The 20,836-nt window shown below is 40.8% G+C and overlaps 1 protein-coding gene across 1 annotated transcript; it reads left to right on the top strand.

Annotated features, from left to right (window-relative positions):
* The first annotated feature begins 2,788 nt into the window (after window positions 1–2,788).
* Window positions 2,789–14,394, top strand: LOC132301478 (MATH domain and coiled-coil domain-containing protein At3g58250-like). Its single transcript, XM_059798728.1, has 6 exons — window positions 2,789–2,837; window positions 13,008–13,137; window positions 13,244–13,416; window positions 13,654–13,780; window positions 13,904–14,052; window positions 14,210–14,394. Exons 1-6 carry the CDS (start codon window positions 2,789–2,791, stop codon window positions 14,392–14,394), a joined length of 813 nt encoding a protein of 270 aa, XP_059654711.1.
* Window positions 14,395–20,836: the final 6,442 nt, after the last annotated feature.

Raw genomic sequence — 20,836 nt, 5'->3', positions numbered from 1 at the left:
CTATTTATAGATATTTACAAATGTTGATGGACTGCTGGATCTAGGCCCGTTCCTCCATGAGTCCTGGTCATCTTTGATGGGCTTATTCGCGTTCAGCCCATATGGCAGTGTCTTTCTATGGGCCTGACCCATCTGTACGGACCGGATGTCGCGTTTGCAAGTCATATCTGGCCCATGTCATCTCGGGCCTCCTCAACTGCCCCCATAATTACCCCTTGTTTAATAAGGGGGTAATTATTGAAGGCGTCTCATCATGACGTTGACGGCTCGAGAAACCCACATGGGGGAACGGACGGTCAGATCCAGAATCAATGTTCCGGGGCTCGATGAATTTCTCGCCTTCCTGACGCTTCGGCCCTCGGGTCCCCCTCGCCTTTATAAGGCTCTAGAATACCACTTCATGCCTTTTTACCGTCTCCATCATCAGTCAAATCTCTCTCTTTTTAGAACAGTGCTAAGCTTTTTCCGGTGAAATCCTTCAAGAGTCATTCTTCCAGCAGTCTTGCAGTGCTCTTTGTTGCTTTCTACCTCAGAGGTTAGTTTTGTTCCTTTTTATTTTCGGCAGGCTTCTTTTTACCCTTTTAGATCCTTCAAACACTTCCACCATGGTTGTAGATCTAGATGTTCTTTGTATGAGACTTAGGCTTCCTGACAACATCCAAGTTAGGGTTTGCCCTAAGGATGTTAATATTATGACCGGTGCCGGCCTCCTTCCCGGCGAAGTTTTATTTTCAAACCTTCAACTGAATGTCGTTAGGTTCCCTCTGCACCCCTTCTTTAATTATGTCTTCAATAGACTGGGGATATCCCCCCTGCAGGTAAACCCCAATTTCTTTAGAATCATATCCGTTGTGCTACTGTTGATTCGTGACAGAAGTCTGGACCTTGACCTCATAGATCTTCTTCTGTGTTATAAGGTCAGTAAGATCCGAACTAACGAGCCCTTCTACCACCTCTACCCGATCGACAAGATGTCCATATGTACGGACACAATCAAATTTGAAAAGGGTTGGAGGGATAACATCGTGGGCATTAGTGGGGCTTGGTCTTCGCCGACTACAGAGGATTACCCAATCCCGAGCGCCTTTGGCGTCTGTTCTGTGTCCTCATATAAGAAATTCAAATCTCACAAAAACGATTGTCCCTGCGAAACATGTGTTCCTCGCTTTTGTACTTTCTTATGCCGCTCCTTAGGAATACTTTGTGATGACTTGAGCTACAGTGTTTGCAGGGATAGGAGTAATTACTTGAAGAAATACGTTCTAAACGATATTCCTTCCTGCTCAGATCTCCTCACTTCAGACAACCTTCTAGCGCTCTCATCCCTCGGCTATACCATGAGTAGGCTTCAGATTCCATCCTTTGGCAGGAAGAAAAATACTCCCCCAACCACTTCTGCTGCTGGGGCAACCTCCTCTCCTGCATCAGCCTCTTCCTCAGCCACCATCTCTGACACCATCTGAGCACGGTGGCTATTGATTCTGTTGTCAGCACCCCTGCTACCAACCCGAGCGCGTCTCCACAAATCACTACAGCCCCTGCTGCTGCTGGGGGCGCTCGGGATAAAGAACGAGGCAAAAGGCCTCATCCTGACGGTGGAGTCGACCCTGAGGAGGAACCTCTTATAAGGAGGACCCGGGTCTCTGGGCCGGGTGCTCTCTTGCATCGCCCAGTCAGAGCTCCTGCCCCCTCCGGGCCTGTTGCAGCTGGTGCCTCTGCTTCTGCTTCAAGCTCCCCTTCTCTTCCCACTTTACCACCATGGGCTCCTCGGTACACCTGAACGGATGGGACGTTCGTGAAGCTGAACGAGACCATGCTAAAGGATGGCCAGACCACCATGGCGTATTATAGGAGCATGTGGACTCCGAAAGACCTTGAGGCGGCGAAAGGTCTATCCCAGAAGGATGTGTTCAGCCGCTTTCCCCAATCTACCATGGAGGTGACTTTTATTTTCCAACTCATGAATCCTCTCATATTATTTGGTCTTGCCTTCGTCCGACCAGACTATCGATTTAACCATTATTAATGTATATCTATACAGACTTTGTTCGGAATGATGGCTATGCAGAAGCAGGTTGAAATGGGGAACGCCAGGGCCCGTAAGTTTTCTGATAGCCTGGAGGTGGCCAATAAGGAAAACGACCTTCTCGCCAGCAAGAATACCGAGGTATTGGCTCGGCTTGAAAAAACCAAACAAGAAAGAGATGTCTTGAAGAAGGAAAACAACTCTCTTCAGGATGAGAAGGATGCCCTCCAGCTTGAAAAGAGTGTCTGGCAGACTGAGCGTGATTCAATCAGAGACGAAAAGGCAGAGCTCCAGCGCCTTCTGGCTGATGAACAGTCTGCTCGGATGGCTTTTGAGAAGAGAGCTCTGGACGAGCGTACTGCTCTGATTGATACCATCAGCAGAGTGAACGGTGGGATGCTAGCTCTTCATGCTCGGTTCTCAAGGGTCGGCGCTCTTAGGTATACTCAAGGATTCCGAGAAGGTTTCTCCGACCGAGTTCCGGATGAGGGACAGACCAGCTCAACTCCAGATGAGGTCGATAAGGATTTAGGGATTGACCCTCTGGGGGTCTATGTTAACCCAGAACCCACCAAAGCGGAGCACATATTTGATGAATGCCAGGACATTGCTTCCTCTAGGATCACTACAGCTCCTCCTACTGCTCTGCCTCTAACCGCTCCTCAATCGTCAACTGTGGTATCTCCCATAGCCACTGCTGACGTTGGCCCCCAGTAGAATGACTCTGTTATTCATCTTGATTCCCCACCTCGTGAGGGTGAGATGGCTGATGGGATTGAGGAGGCGGACCGGCACAACCAGGAGGCTGTCGGTACTAGGGCAGCTAGCTAGGACTCCTCCGGACTCTTCGATTCCATACTTTTTTGTAACAATGTGACTTGAATACTTCATTTTTTTTGTAAATCCAATGCTTATCATGAATGAGATGACAGAACTCTTTTTCTCTTTTTCCTTTGTGTTACGCTCTGTTCAAACCCATTTTCAATATATATATACCTTTTCTCTTTTTTTTTTTTTTTTATATTAACTTTGTCGCGTGCTTGTTTATGGCAAGTGCTTGGCGTTCGGCTTGTGGTGCCAGCTGCCACTTATCTTGCTTAAGTGCCTGGCGCTCGGCTAGAATGCCACTTGCCACTTGGCTTTTCATTTTTTAGCAAGTGCCTGGCGTTCGGCTTATGGTGCCAGCTGCCACTTATCTTGCTTAAGTGCCTGGCGCTCGGCTAGAATGCCACTTGCCACTTGGCTTTTCATTTTTTAGCAAGTGCCTGGTGTTCGGCTTATGGTGCCAGCTGCCACTTATCTTGCTTAAGTGCTTGGCGCTCGGCTAGAATGCCACTTGCCACTTGGCTTTTCATTTTTTAGCAAGTGCCTGGCATTCGGCTTATGGTGCCAGCTGCCACTTATCTTGCTTAAGTGTCTGGCGCTCGGCTAGAATGCCACTTGTCACTTGGCTTTTCATTTTTTAGCAAGTGCCTGGCGTTCGACTTATGGTGCCAGCTACCACTTATCTTGCTTAAGTGCCTGGCGCTCGGCTAGAATGCCACTTGCCACTTGGCTTTTCATTTTTTAGCAAGTGCCTGGCGTTTGGCTTATGGTGCCAGCTGCCACTTATCTTCCTTAAGTGCCTGGCGCTCGGCTAGAATGCCACTTGCCACTTGGCTTTTCATTTTTTAGCAAGTGTCTGGCGTTCGACTTATGGTGCCAGCTGCCACTTATCTTGCTTAAGTGCCTGGTGCTCGGCTAGAATGCCACTTGCCACTTGGCTTTTCATTTTTTAGCAAATGCCTGGCGTTCGGCTTATGGTGCCAGCTGCCACTTATCTTGCTTAAGTGCCTGGCGCTCGGCTAGAATGCCACTTGCCACTTGGCTTTTCATTTTTTTTTTTTTAATTTTAGCAACCCATTGAAGAGGAAAGTTATTTTTATAAATTTCAGGAATTTGCACATTCATACGTACTTGATTGACAACAAACAACACCCAATAAAGCCGAAACTTAGCTTTTATTGGTAGTACCTCTTCAGAGACGTGGCATTCCAGGGCTTGCTGACCAACCTTCCCGCCATGGTTTCTAACGTATATGCTCCCTTGCCTATGACTTCTGCAATTCTGTATGGGCCTTCCCAGGGTGGCATCATTTTTTTGACTATCCCCACCTTTCTTTTCAGAACCAGATCGCCAGGGGCAAAATCTCTGTATTTCACTCTTTTGTTGTGACTATTCGCCAATACTTGCTGGTATGATGCTAACCTTATTGTTGCAGCGTCCCTCCTTTCGTCTATCATATCGAGGTTCAATCTTAACATCTTGTCGTTCTGATCTCGACTCCATGCTAAGCTTCTGATAGTTGGGGCCAAGTGCTCAACCGGTATAACTGCCTCGGTACCATATACCATTGTAAACGGGCTCTCCCCAGTCGGCTGCCTTGGGGTGGTTCTGTAAGCCCATAGGACGTTCGGGAGCTCATCCAACCACTTCCCTTTATGGTCCTCCAGCTTCTTCTTAATGCAGGCGAAAATTGTTCTGTTTGTAATTTCTGCTTGTCCATTGGCCTGAGGATGACTTACTGCAGCCAACTTCTAATTAATTCCATACTCCTCCAGCAGCTCTCTTACTTGCTTGCTGTCGAGATTCGTGCCATTATCCATGACTATTGATCTTGGAACGCCGAAACGGCAGATAATATTGTTCCAAATAAATCGTCTCACATGAGTCTGAGTCACGCTAGGATATAGTTCTGCTTCCACCCACTTAGTGAGTAATCCGTGGCCAGTAACACATACTTGTTTTGAGCTCTTGCCGTTGGCAGAGGACCGACCACATCCATCCCCCATTGCGCGAAAGGCCATGGCGAGGCCATTACGTGCAATTCCTCAGGTGGTTGGTGGGTCAATGGTCCATATCGTTGGCATTTATCGCACCTTCGAGAGAACTCCTCCGCATCTCTTGACATGTTCGGCCAGAAATACCCTTGTGTCATTGCCTTATGCGCTAACGATCTTCCCCCAGAATGATTGCCACACACACCTTCATGAATAGCTCGCAATACCTGCTGCGACTCTGCGGGGGTGACACACTTCAAGTATGGGCCAGAATAGGATCTTCTGTACAGCTGGTTATGCATGATGGCATATTTTGCAGCATTCTTTTTGAGTTTCCTAGCTTCGTCCCTGTGCATAGGCAAAACGCCATCTCGAATATAAGTAATGATGGGGTCAATCCAACTCGGTTCATACGGTATGACGTTGACTTGCCAAGGGTCAGAGACCAAAGGTTCTTCGAAAATAGATGGCTGGGTCAATATTCCTATTGGAATCACCCTCGCCAATGTTTCACCGGAGCTCGAAGCACTACATGCTAACCGGTCCGTTTCTGCGTTCTGTTCCCTCGGTAACTATATGAATTCAATCTTTACAAAGTCCTTGGCTTTATGCAGAACGGCAGAACGATATGCCTCCATCACGTCTCCCTTGGTCGCGTACTCACCATTTACCTGCCGAATAATCAACTGTGAGTCACTATAAAAAGTCAAACTTCTGACCTGTAGCTCTCTGGCCAACTTTAACCCATTCAGTAACGCCTCGTATTCCGCTTCATTATTGGTGGCTCGGAACTCAAGTCTGAGTGCTTGACTCAAAGAAGTACCCTCTGGGGTTTGCAGTTTAACCCCAATTCCAGCCCCCATCTGGTTAGAGGAGCCATCCACATAAAGTTTCCAAGAGCCGCACCTGAGGTCTTCTTCCGTATCTTCAGAGTCACATTCTAGCAGGAAATTGGCTACCGCTTGTCCTTTGACAGCTGTTCTCGGCTCATATGTTATGTCAAATAAACTTAACTCTATGGCCCACTTTGTCATTCTGCCCGAGAGTTCTGGCTTGTGCATAAGCACTCTGATTGGAAAAGTTGTTAGAACAGCAATAGGGTGGGATTCGAAATAATGCCTCAACTTTCTTTTTGCGTTTACCAGTGCAAGTATCACCCGTTCGGCCTTCGAGTATTTTCGTTCTGCCTTGGTCATTGTTTTACTGACATAAAATACCGGGTGTTGCACGCCTTCCTTGCAACAAATCAGAACGGCACTTGTCACAACACTAGATACTCCAAGATACAAAAATAACTTTTCTTCTGGATCCGGGGCTGATAGGACTGGTGGATTCTGCATATATTCCTTCAAATGGGTCAATGCTTGTCGTTGCTCATCTCCCCAGACCTGTCTTCCATGACTCCGAATCGTGTCAAAGAACGGCTTGCAGCGGTCTGACAATTTTGAAATGAATCGACTTAATGCAGCTATTCGTCCTGTGAGGGCTTGCACCTCTCTGATCGTATTTGGCTCGGCATTCTTAATCAAAGCCTCTGCTTGAGCGGGGCTAACTTCGATGCCTCTGCGGTTGACCATGTGTCCCAAAAACTGACCGGAACTCACACCGAACGAGCATTTGGTTGGATTGAGCCTCATCCCATATCGCCTCAGCACATCAAATATATCTTGCAGATGTTTCAGATGATCATTCTTCTTCCTACTCTTTACCACCATATCATCAATATAGGCTTCCACAATCTTTCCTATTTGATCCTTGAAAATTTTGCTAACAAGTCTTTGATAAGTTGCTCCCGCGTTCTTTAGTCCGAAAGGCATAACTTTGTAGCAGTATGTCCCTCGCTGGGTTACAAAAGAAGTTTTTTCTTCATCTGCTGGGTCCATAGGGATCTGATTATAACCTGAATAAGCGTCCAGAAAGGTTAAGCGTTCATACCCGGTGGTAGCATCCACCATTTGGTCAATCTTTGGCAGCGGGAAGCTATCCTTCGGACAGGCTTTGTTCAAATTGGTGAAATCAATGCATACTCGCCATTTCCCATTCTTCTTCTGCACGACAACGACGTTGGACAACCAATCAGGGTAGTGTACTTCTCTGATAAATCCCGCATCAAGCAGCCTATCAACTTCCTCGGCTATGATTTGGTTGCGTTCTGGAGCAAATCTTCGTTGCTTCTGTTTTACTGGTTTGAAGTTGGGATTGACATTCAAGGAATGACAGGATACGGAGGGATTAATTCCAGGCATGTCTAGGTGACTCCATGCAAATACATCGGCATTGTGAAACAATAAGTCAGCTAGCTCTTGCCGCTCTTCCCTGGTCAGTCTTATTCCTACTCTGGTAGTTCGTTCTGGCCTGGACTGATCGATCTGCACATCCAAAAGGGGCTCTTCGGTCAAGTCAACTGACTCCTCCACCCTGTTCTGCTTGGGCGGAGGTTCCTATAATTGCTATCTGGGGCTTGCCGGTCGGATGGGCGCCTTCCCTTTCCCAGCATACTTTAGTGTGACAGAATAGCACTCTTTGGCTGCAACCTGATCCCCACGAATGTCTATCACCTTATTTCCATCGGGTCCGAGGCACCTCATGACCTGATGCAAAGTTGAGGGTACTCCTTGGACTCTGTGAATCCATCCTCTTCCCATCAGGAGATTGTACGATGGGTGAATCTCTACAACCACAAAAGTTTCCATAAGAGCTCGTTCTGCAGCTTGAACTTCTACTTCCACCATTCCGACGGGCTCCACCCTCTTGCCATCGAATCCTAACAAGGGATTTCCAGTGGGCTTGAGCCTCTCTGGTTTAATCTCGAGCCGATCAAATGTGTCCCTCGGCATGACATTCGCACTGCTCCCGGGATCGATCAGAACTCTGCGCACCAGGCAGTCCGCCACTGTCAAACTGACTACCAACGGGTCTTCATGGGGGATTTGAACAAGCTGCAGGTCTGTCCTGTCAAACTTTATCTGTATCGATGTGATCTGTTGGTGTAGAGTATTCACACTGTTGACCCTTTTCTTCATCTGCGCCTGCCGTAGGCGCGCTCGGAGCAGCTCATCTGAATCTTCGCTGGGCTCGGGTCGACCGTGGATAGCATTGATTATACGAACTGGTTGTGAATTGTGGGAGCTTTGTTTATGGCTCCTTTTTACTTGTTCCATCGGTCGATTCTGCTCTGTCGCCGAGCCTTGAACATAACTCGCGAACTCGCCTCTAGCTATCAACATCTCCACTTGCCTTCTCAAATTCCTGCATTCATTAGTCTGATGACCGAAATCGGAATGGAAAGCACAATGTTTAGTCTGATCCCTCTGTTCGAGGGGTTGCCTAATTGGCAGTAGTGGATGAAACTTATCTTTGTTCTCCTGATATAGCCTCGCCAGAGTAACCTTCAGCGGAGTGATAAGCTCTTCCTCCCTGGACCTCTTTTCTGCCTTCCAGGAGGTCTGACGCTGCGGCTGAGCCTGCTTCTGCCTGATCTTTGCCTTGGACTTTTCCTCGGTCGACATGAGCGACGCTGTCCGAGCATTGGCTGCCTCCTCTTCTTCTAGGCGCACAAAGCCGTCGGCTCTTTCATTGAGTTCATCCATAGTCGTCGGCGTGTTCACTACCAGACTGGTATGGAACGGCGTGCCACGTGTCATGGCTAACTTGAAGGCTTGAACCGCTGTAGAAGGGTGGCAATCGATCACCATACTCTTAGTGAGATTAAACCTGGTGAGAAAAGCCTGGAGACGTTCATCTTTGTGCTGTCTCATTGTGAATAGGCTTGAGATGTCCTTTGGCGGACACTTGTTCCCATAGTACTGACTTATGAACCGATCGCACAGATCTCGGAAGCTACCAATGGAGCTCCTAGGCAAGTTCTTGAACCAGCTGAGCGCCGGTCCAGCTAGGCTTGTAGGGAAACATTTGCACATTAAAGCGTCATTTTCCGTATTCAGGGCCATCTTCAACTGGATATGGTACACATGATCGATCGGATCGGTTGTTCTGTCAAACAGAATAAATACTGGCATAGCAAACTTCCTTGGATGCGGGGCATTCAGGATCTCGTCAGTGAATGGTGAATCAACCGTTCGAGCCGCGGATCGGAGTGCTTCATTCTCTCTTTGGCGCCCAGTGGTAGCTCTGTGAGCTACGGTTCTGCTCTCAGAACCGCGATGAGTGATTGTAGCCATGGAGGGCCGATAGGACGGATCGAACGACCGTTCCTCTATGAGCTCTCTTTGCCAAGGCGACGCAACTTGGCGGCGATCAACCTCTATCACCTCCTCTCGGTTGAACCTTTCCTGATGCAGATCGAAGGTCATGGCTTCGTTCTGTCTGATCTGCTCATGTCGCGGATCAACCTGAGTCGATCCTTCGTGATCCTCAACTCGACGAGCATTTGGCGGCAAATCATCCATCCTCCTTTCGTCACGGTGGAGAGCTGACTGACTGTTCTCGTCCTGCTCGCCTTGATGCGCGATATTAGATTGAACACCTCCTTCTCCGGCCGGAGGTGGACGCGAAACTGCGGGCATTTGCTGATGTTGCATTCCAGCTTTCAATTCTGCATTCTCTTTTTTGAGAGCCTTGATCAAGTTCATCAACTCCTCAAGCTTTGTTTGCTGGACAGCCTCCATCGGATTGGAGCTTTCACCTATCATTATTCCTGAACGGAGTAAAGGCATTAATCTCAAGTTCGCGAGTAGATCCGAACTTCGTGAGTGGGAATTATTCAGATCTGGTTTCGAATTCTCCGAATTATGCTCACGGTTGACGAGATCTGAATTGTCCGAATTCTAAATCCGTCAGATCCTGCCACAATCGAACAACTCGTTGTTGCGTAGATCTGAAGCCACTTCTGCCAACGCAACAGGAACTAAAATTCCTCCAGAGTAGGTCACAATCGCTCAGATCTGGATCCAACTCCCAAAGATCGAGTCTCGATCACCCGGATTGGTCTGAATCCACGCGATATTAATCATTGATCAACCAATCTTCCATGCTTCCCACAGACGGCGCCAATTGAAGATACAAGAAATTCCTTCCCCCTTTCTCTCTCTAGAATTCTTGCATTTCGACCAAAAAATATCTCCCTTTTCTTTCCATTACTTCTCCTATTTATAGATATTTACAAATGTTGATGGACTGCTGGATCTAGGCCCATTCCTCCATGAGTCCTGGTCATCTTTGATGGGCTTATTCGCGTTCGGCCCATATGGCAGTGTCTTTATATGGGCCTGACCCATCTGTACGGACCGGATGTCGCGTTTGCAAGTCATATCCGGCCCATGTCATCTCGGGCCTCCTCAAAAGTGTACTTGAATTTTTATTAAAAAAAATCAATAAATATAGATTGTTCAAATCAAAAGGCAAATAAGAAAAGAAAAAAAAAAATCATTGCCAAATAATATGTTAATCAAAAAGTAGTATAAGAAAGATAAATATGAGACAAATATATAAAAAATAAAAAAGAAAAAAATTATTAATTGATAATATCTTCACCAAAATAAAATTACAACTGTCCTCGGGTCTTTATATTATTTTGAATGTGATACCGACATTGAGTTGTGGAAAAATAAAAAGAAAAAAAGAAAAATGAAAGAATTAAGATTCCATTAATCATGAACAAAGGGAATACAACTTTAAAGGAATTTAATTAGTAAAAGAGAAAGGAAAAAAAAAAAAAAAAAAGGTAAAAGATAATTTTAATAATTAAGAATTTAAGGTAATTTTATATTTTCAACAGTGATTTCCATTCTTGATTGAAAACGGCATTTTCTGTCATGGAAAGTAACTCCTACTTTCCTTTTCGTAATTGTTAGAGGGACATTTCCTTATGTGTTAGGTTTCGTTATGCAACTTATGTCTTTCTTTCGACTTTCCTTATGTGTTAGGTTTCGTTATGCAACTTTTGTATTATAAATACCTCCTCTACGTTCTGTTAGGCGGCTTTCATGCAATTAATAATTCTTTTCAGAGTCCTCTTGGCTTATACTTTCTGGATTCAAAGTTGATTTATTGTTACTCCGTCAGTATTCCAAGGTAAGAAACTTATGAATTTTGGGTTTATATTGATTACAGTGTATTAGGTATCATGATAGAGAGTAAATTGTAGAATTATTTGATATTCGTGGGTACTTTTTTGATCCATATGCTCGTATAAACAGGAAGTCATTTGTATCTGCTTCGCTATCTCAACATGGCATCGGTGATCGTTCAAAACCTAAAAAGCATAGTAGGGATGTCTAATGCGGATAGTAAGTTATTCAAAGCCTGCAAAGTTATTTATTTATTTATTTATTTTTCTTATTCCTTTACATTACATTAATAAATAAATGTAATATAATATCGTTTCTTTCTATACATGCAGAAAAACATTGTGGAAAGTGTAATGCCATATTTCAGAGTTCTCTTTTTCTTAACTTTGTTATTTGTTGTTTATTGTTCATTTGTGATCGTTGATTTGACTTGAAGGTCCTAAATTCCATGAACTCCATTATGGATGCCAGTTCTCTCGGTAGATGTGGATTTTCTTTGACTCTTACAATTATCTAAGGAATGTGGATAAAGCTGCTGTTCTTTTTAGCATTGTTTTATGAGAAATGTGTGATATAATCTGTCTTCCGAGCTTTACTATCTTCATCTTGTAACTTTTAGGGATATTAGTTTTCAGATTGTAAAATACTTCTATTTAGGGAATGGAAAAGATCTTTTAAAATAAGAGAATAATTATAATAAAACAACTACATTTAGAAATAATTAAACAACAAATATAATTATATCAGAACAGAAAATGAACACGCGCTGTCCTAAAGCCTTTGAAATCTCCCTTACGTGTAGGTAATTACAATCCACCAAAAGCTCCAAAATACAACTCCATTTGTTCCCTATGTGCATGATCACAGAGAAGTTTTTACCAAGTTTTGATATCACGTTGCTCCAAAATTGAATATAAGAAATAGAGAATATGTATGGTAGGAGTAGACTATATTATTGCAGAGAGAGAATATGATTGCAGATAGAATATGTAGGTTTTTTGAGACAAGAAGAGAACTTTTTTGATTGATTTTTTCCCCTAATCGATCACAACCTACATATTTATAAACTTTATCACGTCTTTTCGTCAATAAGTATAACCCTAAATGTGTTGTTTGGCTAAATCACGGTTATTAAAACTTATAATCTTTAATTACTTTAATTTCCTTAACGTTATTATTATTATTATCCCATGCAGTTAATTAGTTAAGGACTTTCGAATTTCTAACCAATAGGAATTCTAGAGTTGAAAGTTTTAAAACTTCTCTTATAACTCTTAGAGTAACTACAATCTAATCTATATGGAAGTATGAAGTTTTCACTTGTTATATATTAAAAAAGGGAGAGAATGCATTTCTTGTTTGGTTTTGGCTTGAAGTTCAAAGTGCTTAATGCTTAGCTCAACCTAGGAAAAAGAATATTATTTATTGTTGAAGTTTAAGCTTGATTTTATTTTGTTTTGACCATTTTGATTCACCCTACTGAGCTCCAAAAAATAAATGCAATGAATGTCCAAAGCCCAAAAGTATAAATCTGCATATGCATGTTAACAACCATTATGCTCTAAAAGTTTAAGTTGTTAGAACGGGGGAATTTTAATATTTAAATCATTCAACACGCCTTTTACGTGTGGCCTTCTTTTTGTCCAACACATATTTTTTAATTTTCAATTAGGTGATGGTGGTGTTTGAACTCGAGACCTTTAGCTTTGATACCATGTTGATAACCATGTACTCTAAAAACTTTAGTTGTTCGAGTGGGTGTTACTTTAATATTTAGATCCTTCAACAGGACATACACAACTTAACCAGGTTTTGGTAAAGAACCTCAACAAATGAACAAAAGTAAATGAATTTGGTGGGAGAGTACTTTGATTTTGAAAAGTGGCGTTTAGCAAGCCAAGTGAATTTTTACTGAATCATCCAGATTGATCTGGATGCATATATAAACATGGAGTCCTTTAATATTTTACCACCTAAGCCTAGCAGAAGTCATCACCAATAAAGCCACAAGACTTTATAAATTCCTTCATTTTACATTCAGTAGAAAAAATGTCATCTAACATAATTGACGCAGTTGGTAAGTTATATTTTATTTCTGGTGATGTTAAATATTTGTCCGTCTTCAATCTGTAGCAGAACTTAAAAGAACATTGCGTGATGTCCAGCCATCGCATTATATCTTCAAGATACAGTCTTTCTCTATGCTTTTGAAAAATATTGGAAATTACGAATCAGGAGTTTTTGAAGCTGGCAGCTATAAATGGTGTGTGTTTTTTTTTTTTTTTTTCTCTGTTCCATACTCTTCAGTCTATACATGTTCTCTACATCAAAACCAAGTAAATCACATTTATGTATTTTTGGGTTTTCAGGAAATTGTCATTCTATCCAAATGGGAATAAGAAAAGAAAGGGGAAAGATCAGTACATTTCACTATACCTCGCAGTATCCGACACAGCTAATCTTCCTTCTGATTGGGAGATCATTGTGAACTTTAAATTATTCGTCTTTGATCATATACGCGACAAGTACCTAACTGTCGAAGGTAGTTTCTCTACTATGCATTCAATTTTCTGAAATCTGATATAGCAACATAATATTTAAATAGAGAGATATCTATATATTATGTAGATGCTGAACCAGTGAGGCGTTTCCATGGGAATAAAGCAGAATGGGGTTTTGAGAAATTTCTCTCTAAAGAAGTTCCAAAATCCTTCAAACGGGTACCTCATCAATGACACCTGTGTATTTGGAGCAGAGGTTTTCGTTATGAAATATTCAGGCAAAGGCGAGTGTCTGTCCACAACAAAGTTACTACGTAACAAAATTTACACTTGGAAGGTTGACAAATTTTCAGATAGTGAAGAATATCTATGGTCCGACGAGTTTAAGATTGGAGGGCGGAACTGGTATGATCAACATTTTTAAGTTTTTTTTTTTTATAAAAAAAAACTTGGATGTTCTGAATTTGAAACTGGCTCGTTTGATTTCTAAGGCAAGCTATTATTTGTTTCTTTTTATAATGAATTCAGGAAGCTCTCTCTCTATCCCAAAGGAAATTGGAAGTCAAAAGGCAAAAGCCTAGCTCTGTATCTGAACCTAGTTGATTCTGAAAAACTGTATGCAAAATTCAAGGTGAGGGTAAGGGATGAAGTCAATGGTAAACACTTTGAACGCGAAGGTAAGAATTGTATTCCTACTCTCAGCTGATTTGGATGAGCTTGTTTACTGCTAGAGCTTTTCTTTTTAGAGGGATTGAAACTTTTTTTTTTTTTTGGGTTATTTTTTTTTCTTTTCTTTTCTTTTTGTTAATTTTCCTTCAAAATTTATCTTTGCAGCTAGTGTCTGTTTCTGTGCCAGGATTCCAAGCTGGGGATTCCCAATCTTCATGCATCTAAGTGATCTCTTTGACGAATCAAAGGGCTTCAAGGTGAAAGATACTATAATTATTGAGGTAGAAATTGTAACGTTGTCTAAGACTAATTCCATTTTGTGTTCGGAGGAGAAGAAACAAGACAAGTAGAGGTGGGTGAAGGAATTACAAATTATAGCTAGCAATATTGCGGTGGATTTTAATTGTTTTGATTTCCTTTTTATCATTTAATTATCAGTTTTTGATTTCTTTATCTTATTTGAGATTTTGTTTCTCTTTGTTAAAACATCTCATCATAATTGATTTTTGTATTGTTGGTCCTGCATGTGGAATTCCAAACATGGTGAATAATGATCCAACTTGGAAGAATTTAATAAATGATAGATTTAAACTGATATATATATATTTGGTTACCGATAAATCAAATGGACTGGAGCAAAGGGGTGTATCATGAATTTATTATTTTTGACAGAATTATCCTTACAAATAATCTTTCACTTCTTGATTTGGATCTTCCGATTTGAATTTGTTTTATAAAAAAAAATCCTTAATATATAGGCACTCATGCATGGAAACATCAATTTTTTATACTGAACTAATAGGTAACCGTTGACAAATTGCAAACCCTAAAATCCTTTTCACAAGCATAAATGTATGCACATACTACTATTTGAATGGAAAAGAAAAAACATTAAAAAAAAAAACCTTATTGACAAATTGAAAACCCTAAAACTCTCGTCACACGCATTTATGTATTGCATATACTATGGTTGAATTTTTTTTTTAAAAAAAAAAAAAAATTCAAAACTGACAAATTGAAAACGCTAAAACCTTTATCAAAAATATAAATAACAACTCGACTAGGGTTTGATTCGTCTTTGATCCCAAACATCAATTCGATTAGGGTTTGTTTTTTTTTTTTTTTTTTTCTGTAGATGGCTCTATTAGGGTTCCATGAGGTGTACCTTTTTTTCTTTTCTTTTTCCCAACAACAAAACTCAACTGGTGAAAGGTTGGTTTTGCTATGGTCTTTTTTGTTTTTAAAATATTTATTTTCTTTCTTTCTTTTTTTTTATTTATTTCAATTTCCTTATTTTGGATATTTATGTAATTTTATTTAATAAACAAACGGTGGTTTGTTGCTTAAAAAAAATGAGAGTGGGTATTATGATGTCAAAAAAAAAAAAAAAAAAACAAGAGGGGGATTCAGTGCACTAAGGCCTAAAATATATACCTTTGATAAGCCATAATTAGGATGACATCTTACTTTTCTGAGAAATTTAAAATTGTGAGGTGCTCCCATACTAATGGTCCTACCACAACTGTTGTGCTCCTATTTAGTTTAATTTTTTTTTTCACCGAAGTGCACTATTTGGCAATGGGAAATATAGGACTCTAGAGAAGTTTTCGATCCATATTTTGCACTATCAAAATTCATTTACATTTATAAAAGACTATTCATTTCCGTGTCAGCCAAAGAGGAAAGCAGTTACCTAAAGTTGAAAAACATATGACTTTTCAAGTCGACACGTGGCAGCTAGTGAATGAGCAGTTACCTGCAAGTTAGACGCAGTTCCAGGCAGTTAGGAGATCATGGTTCATTCCATTTGACAGTTTCAGAACGTGGCTAGAAGCCTTCAATTAGAATTGAACCACCAAAACCACTCATTCAAAGCTGTAATTCATGGGACATCATGTTTTTACACGTGTCAACATTGTGAAAAGACTAAGGGATATATGTTACACGTGGCAAAAATCAAATATTCCACTTGGCACAAATCAGATGTTCCACTTGACAGCATCTTAATAATAAATGGAACTGCCACTAGCTATAAATAAAAGACTTGGACAAAATAAAAGGCATCTCCACACAGATCAAACAACTCCTATTTTCATTTATACTTCATTTCAGTTCATGCACTTTAATTATCTTTTTATAGTGTAATCTTACTTTTCAAGCACTTTTAATTTAGCACATACATTTCAATTCCTTTAATTTTTAGCACTTGTACTTTAGTTCCTAGTTTAATGAATTTCAGACTTTCAATTCAATTCATTTCAATACTCCAACAGCACTTTCAACAAGCATTTCCTTCTTTTTCCATTCCATCTTTCCATTTTTAAAGTCTTTTTCCACAAAGGCATAAAGAACCTAGCGAGAGCGGTCATTCCAAGCTCTCCACAATTGCCTGATCTTCAAGCCTCCCAAGGCCAGATTTGGAATATAGTTTGGTGCTATTCCATCTCCATTAGATTATCCGCGAATCCTGCCACGCCTGCACCTTTCACATTTCCACTTTGGAACAAACGGAATTTTTGTGGCCAAACACCATGAATCCACCTCGAACCAATCCCATAATCTCATCCTACACACAATAGCACTTTCCCAACCAATCCATCTCATTATACAAATCCACACTAAAGGCTTCTAACTCCAAATGACACAAGTCTACTTACCACCATTTGGAACACTGGTTAGCTATCCCTGCCGTGACACCACCGCTAATCCAACCATTTGGGGCCTAGCTATTAAAATCTCGAAAACAAGACCATCGCTTGTATTTTGTCCATCACAACTATCCTCAACTTGACTCCTTTCCTTCACACATCATCCTTTCGCTCACGTATTGCCTACCCAATGCATGATCTATAAATACCTCATTAATTGCCTCATTCTAACTTAAATTGATTAGTTTCTAGCTAGCATTATATGCCATCCAACAACATCAATAACACATTATACAAGCATCCTTTAACCCAAACAAAACCCAATGAGTTACTTCACGAAATCAACTTGTCAAACATCAAACATACTTAAAATCAAGAAAGCTATATCCAAATCATGTTATACACATACTTTACCAATTTCATCATAAAGCATTTATAATTTCCTTATTTTAAGCATGCATCCACATAATCATTCTAACATACAAATTGGCACATTTACATCATATAAAGCATGCTAGCAATTTCTCCACATAGATAACACGTAAATAAGTATATGATTAAACATCAAATATACAAGACAAAGACTTAAATTTTTACATAGTTAAGCAATTCCTTAAAAACATGGTATCTATAGCAAGCCACATCACACAATCATCACATAAGGACTCACAAAAACATAAGACTCCATGAATTAGACACACCTACCTCAAATTAGGATGAAAATCCGAATCCTACTGAAACCAAAGTGCCTTCCTCGTGAAACCGCCTCCGTAGGATGAAAGGGGAGGCGAAGGAAATCAAATAATCCATCTACGGCGCCTCCAAAATTCAAACTTCGTCTTCACCCAAAATCTCCAAAATGCTCCAAATCAAAATCTGAGACCATAGGCACATAGCTTTCGTCGCGCTAGTCAACATTCCCTTCTACGGCATCGCCAAAATCTTACCCGAGCTAGATGCAATCCATGCCTGAAGCATGTACAAGGAAAAAGAAAAGAAAAGAATAAGGGGGAGAAAGAGAGGCCACGGTTGGTGAAGACAGGAAATGAAATGATTTGTGGCCGAAAATGAGCTTAGTCCTTTCCTTATATACTAAAGTCAACCCGTGGGTCCCGCCTCCCACTTAAATGCTTAAAATAGCCCGTTTAAGTTCCAAACACTCGCAAACGACACAACTCAGTGCAAAACGGTTAATCCCTACGTAAATGAAGAGCATAGTGGTGTCGAAAAAAATTTTGAACACGAAAATCTATCAATAGGCCCACGAGACCTCTCAGCACGAAAATCGAAACTGATCAAAAGGAACCCAAATGAATTTCTAATGGTTCTAAACCCAAAAAAAATATCCCAAACAACTCCTGGAACACTGTGGCACACATTCCCTATGTACAAACAAAAAAAATGGTCGGGGAATATCGAAAAATCCGGAACATCACAATGATGTTATTATTGAATTTTAGTGTCTCTATTCTTTCCTTTGTGTTGTTATTTCCAGGGAAAAAAAAATTGTTTAATTACACTTGATCCCTAATACTAACGTTGTGTAGCATTTAACAATGTTTTGGCACATTATCATTTACCCCATGTTGTTTTTTTAATGGGTCGTGAACGAAAAATAACCCTATGGCATGCATATAGAGTGTAAAACCTACTATACATTCTAAAAAGTCTATAACATTTCATTTTAGAGCAAACAAGAACCTGAATGCTGAAAAACTAAAGTATCCCTCTATAACTGAATAAAAATTAAGTAAAAAACTAATTAAATGTGAAATAACTAAATTGTCCCTATTTTCTTTTCTTTTTTTTGAGTTTCTTCTCAATCATCACTGCCACCAGTAATGAAACAATGACGACGACTTGATATGTCTGTAGTTGATCGGTTTAGTGTATGTGTGTGTGTGTTTATTTAGCTAAAATGTTACATTATATATTATACTCGTCCGCAAAATTTTAGGTTGTTTTGCAATTTTACAATTGATACATCGTCCTCTGGTAAAACATTTGTTAGCATTGTGAGTGCAACTCGGGCGGAATGGATGCGTTCAAGGTACAACTCAAATTCAACTCAACATATGAACTATTTAACCTACCTTGACCTTCAATCTGAACTAACCAACTCAAGTCCAATCCATTCTTAAATGGTTTAGTTTAGGATCAATTCCGTCTTACAAATCGAAAATTTTGGGTTAAATTTTGGATTGCTAGACTAACTTTTTTTATATAAACATATTGTACCACATTAGGTAATTTGTAGATTAATTTTTTATTCTTTATTTGTTAGGAATGTACATGATCTACCACTTGGCATATTTAAAATTTTGGGTTATGCATTGGTTGTTAGCACCTCAACCCAAACTTAATTCTAATTGTGTTGCAGTTCATAGATGTAGGTGCAAAATTCCGCTCAACCACTAACGATTGAGAAAAATAATACAACACACTCAAGAATAGTAAAAATAAACAAGAACAATGTATAGAGAAGTATAGAATTGCTTGGATCCTTTTACTGGAGGTCTGGGCCTCTATTTATACACAAAATTGGTAGAATTAAAGTAGGACTCGCGTTGCTTGTCCTCCAATTCTTCCCATACATGACTTTCTTTGCAAATAGAGTTCTTTCTATTGTATAATATTTCATATATAGAACTTGCTTTGTATAGAACTTTCCTTCTGTGTTGAATCATTTGCTTACTAGGATTGGACAATATTTAATTGTACTTGGGCTGGATGCAACTTAGTTTAAATGACTTGACCAATGGGCCGGAACTTCAACAGTAGTGACGTTGGGCTGATTAATGTTTTTACCTGGTTTGGAGGTCCAATACAAATGATATTGGGTTAAAGAATAATGTAATTTGGGCTTGATCCGGATGGGCTTTTGAAATCTACCAAATGTAGATTTATATAGCGATGACGTGTTCAATTCTTATTAGAGGGAGATTTTTCCCTCCACACTTTGCCCCTAATTCCTCTTTAATTGGGTTATGGCTCCTAATCGAAGGGGAATTAAAGTTGTGTAGTTACCACTTTCGCACGAGGTGTTTCCATTTGTGTCTATTGTTATTCTAACTCAAGGACTTCTTCAAGACTTGCTTTTGTTCTCAGTGTGCTCGTTCCGTCCATTGCGTTCTTCACATTCTCATATCTCCAGGTTAATTCTTCTTTCCCTTTTTCCAATCTTGCATTATGAGTACTTCGACTACTCCTGAACGTATAGAAATCACAGATTCTGAGTCCACGCCCTCGTCCTCCCCTAATCTCATTAGGGTTCCTCCTCCTAGGGTTTTGAACTTCCTTAAGGCTCGGTCGGACAGTATTTTTACTAAGGAAGAAAGGAATGCAATTTTATCTGTTCGTCATATTAAGTTTTCCATTGAATCCGTAATGGAAGATTTTGAGATTTCTGAGGGAGTAGAAATTGTAGAATACCCCAAGGGCGTCGATTTTTGTGCCGGCGAGGGCGTCGGAAAAGACGAGTTGCTCCTCTCTATTGGGCATGTCAACGCTCTTAGATTCCCCCTTCATCCCTTTTATCATTTAATCTTTAACAAATTGGGGATTGCACCTCTACAAGTAAACCCTAACTTCCTTCGAGTAATCTCGGCACTTCTCATTCGCCGATGGCTGGAGAGTCTTGACCTGACTCTGGCTGACTTGCTGATCACTTACACTATTTCTAAGCATGGAACCGAACCTGATCGCTTCTATTTCACCTCTCCCTTGCACCAAAGGATATGGACAGACCTCCCTACTTCTGAAAAGAAGTGGAAAGAGAGGATGATAAGCCGTGCCTCAATCAAGCAAACTCCCAATCCCACACAAGTTCAGGAAGTTAGGTATAGAACATCACCCCTCTCTTTATGAAGATTGTTCTAGCTGTTTCCCACGTCGAGTCTTATTCTTTTAGTATATTTATGAGTTTCTTGGTGTTTTTTCAATGACATTCCCTTCCTCTGCTGCCAATAAGAGGCTTTCCTTCCTTGAAGAGCAGGTTTGGAGAGACCTTCCTTCTGTTGAGGACTTGCTTACCTTTGCAAACCTTAAAGCAGTTACTTCCAGAGTCGTAGCTACTGATCTCATGGACCTCTCACTTCCATCTTTCGACAGCTTCCCCATGACTGAGGAAGAAAAACAAAGGGCT

The sequence above is a fragment of the Cornus florida genome, unplaced genomic scaffold, assembly GCF_030987335.1.
Source record: "Cornus florida cultivar Cherokee Brave unplaced genomic scaffold, ASM3098733v1 CherokeeBrave_3.0.0_Hap2_Chr03, whole genome shotgun sequence".
In the NCBI taxonomy this organism is placed as follows: domain Eukaryota; kingdom Viridiplantae; phylum Streptophyta; class Magnoliopsida; order Cornales; family Cornaceae; genus Cornus; species Cornus florida.
Note: the sequence above shows the minus strand (reverse complement) of the source record. Positions and strands in the feature narration are given on the sequence as shown.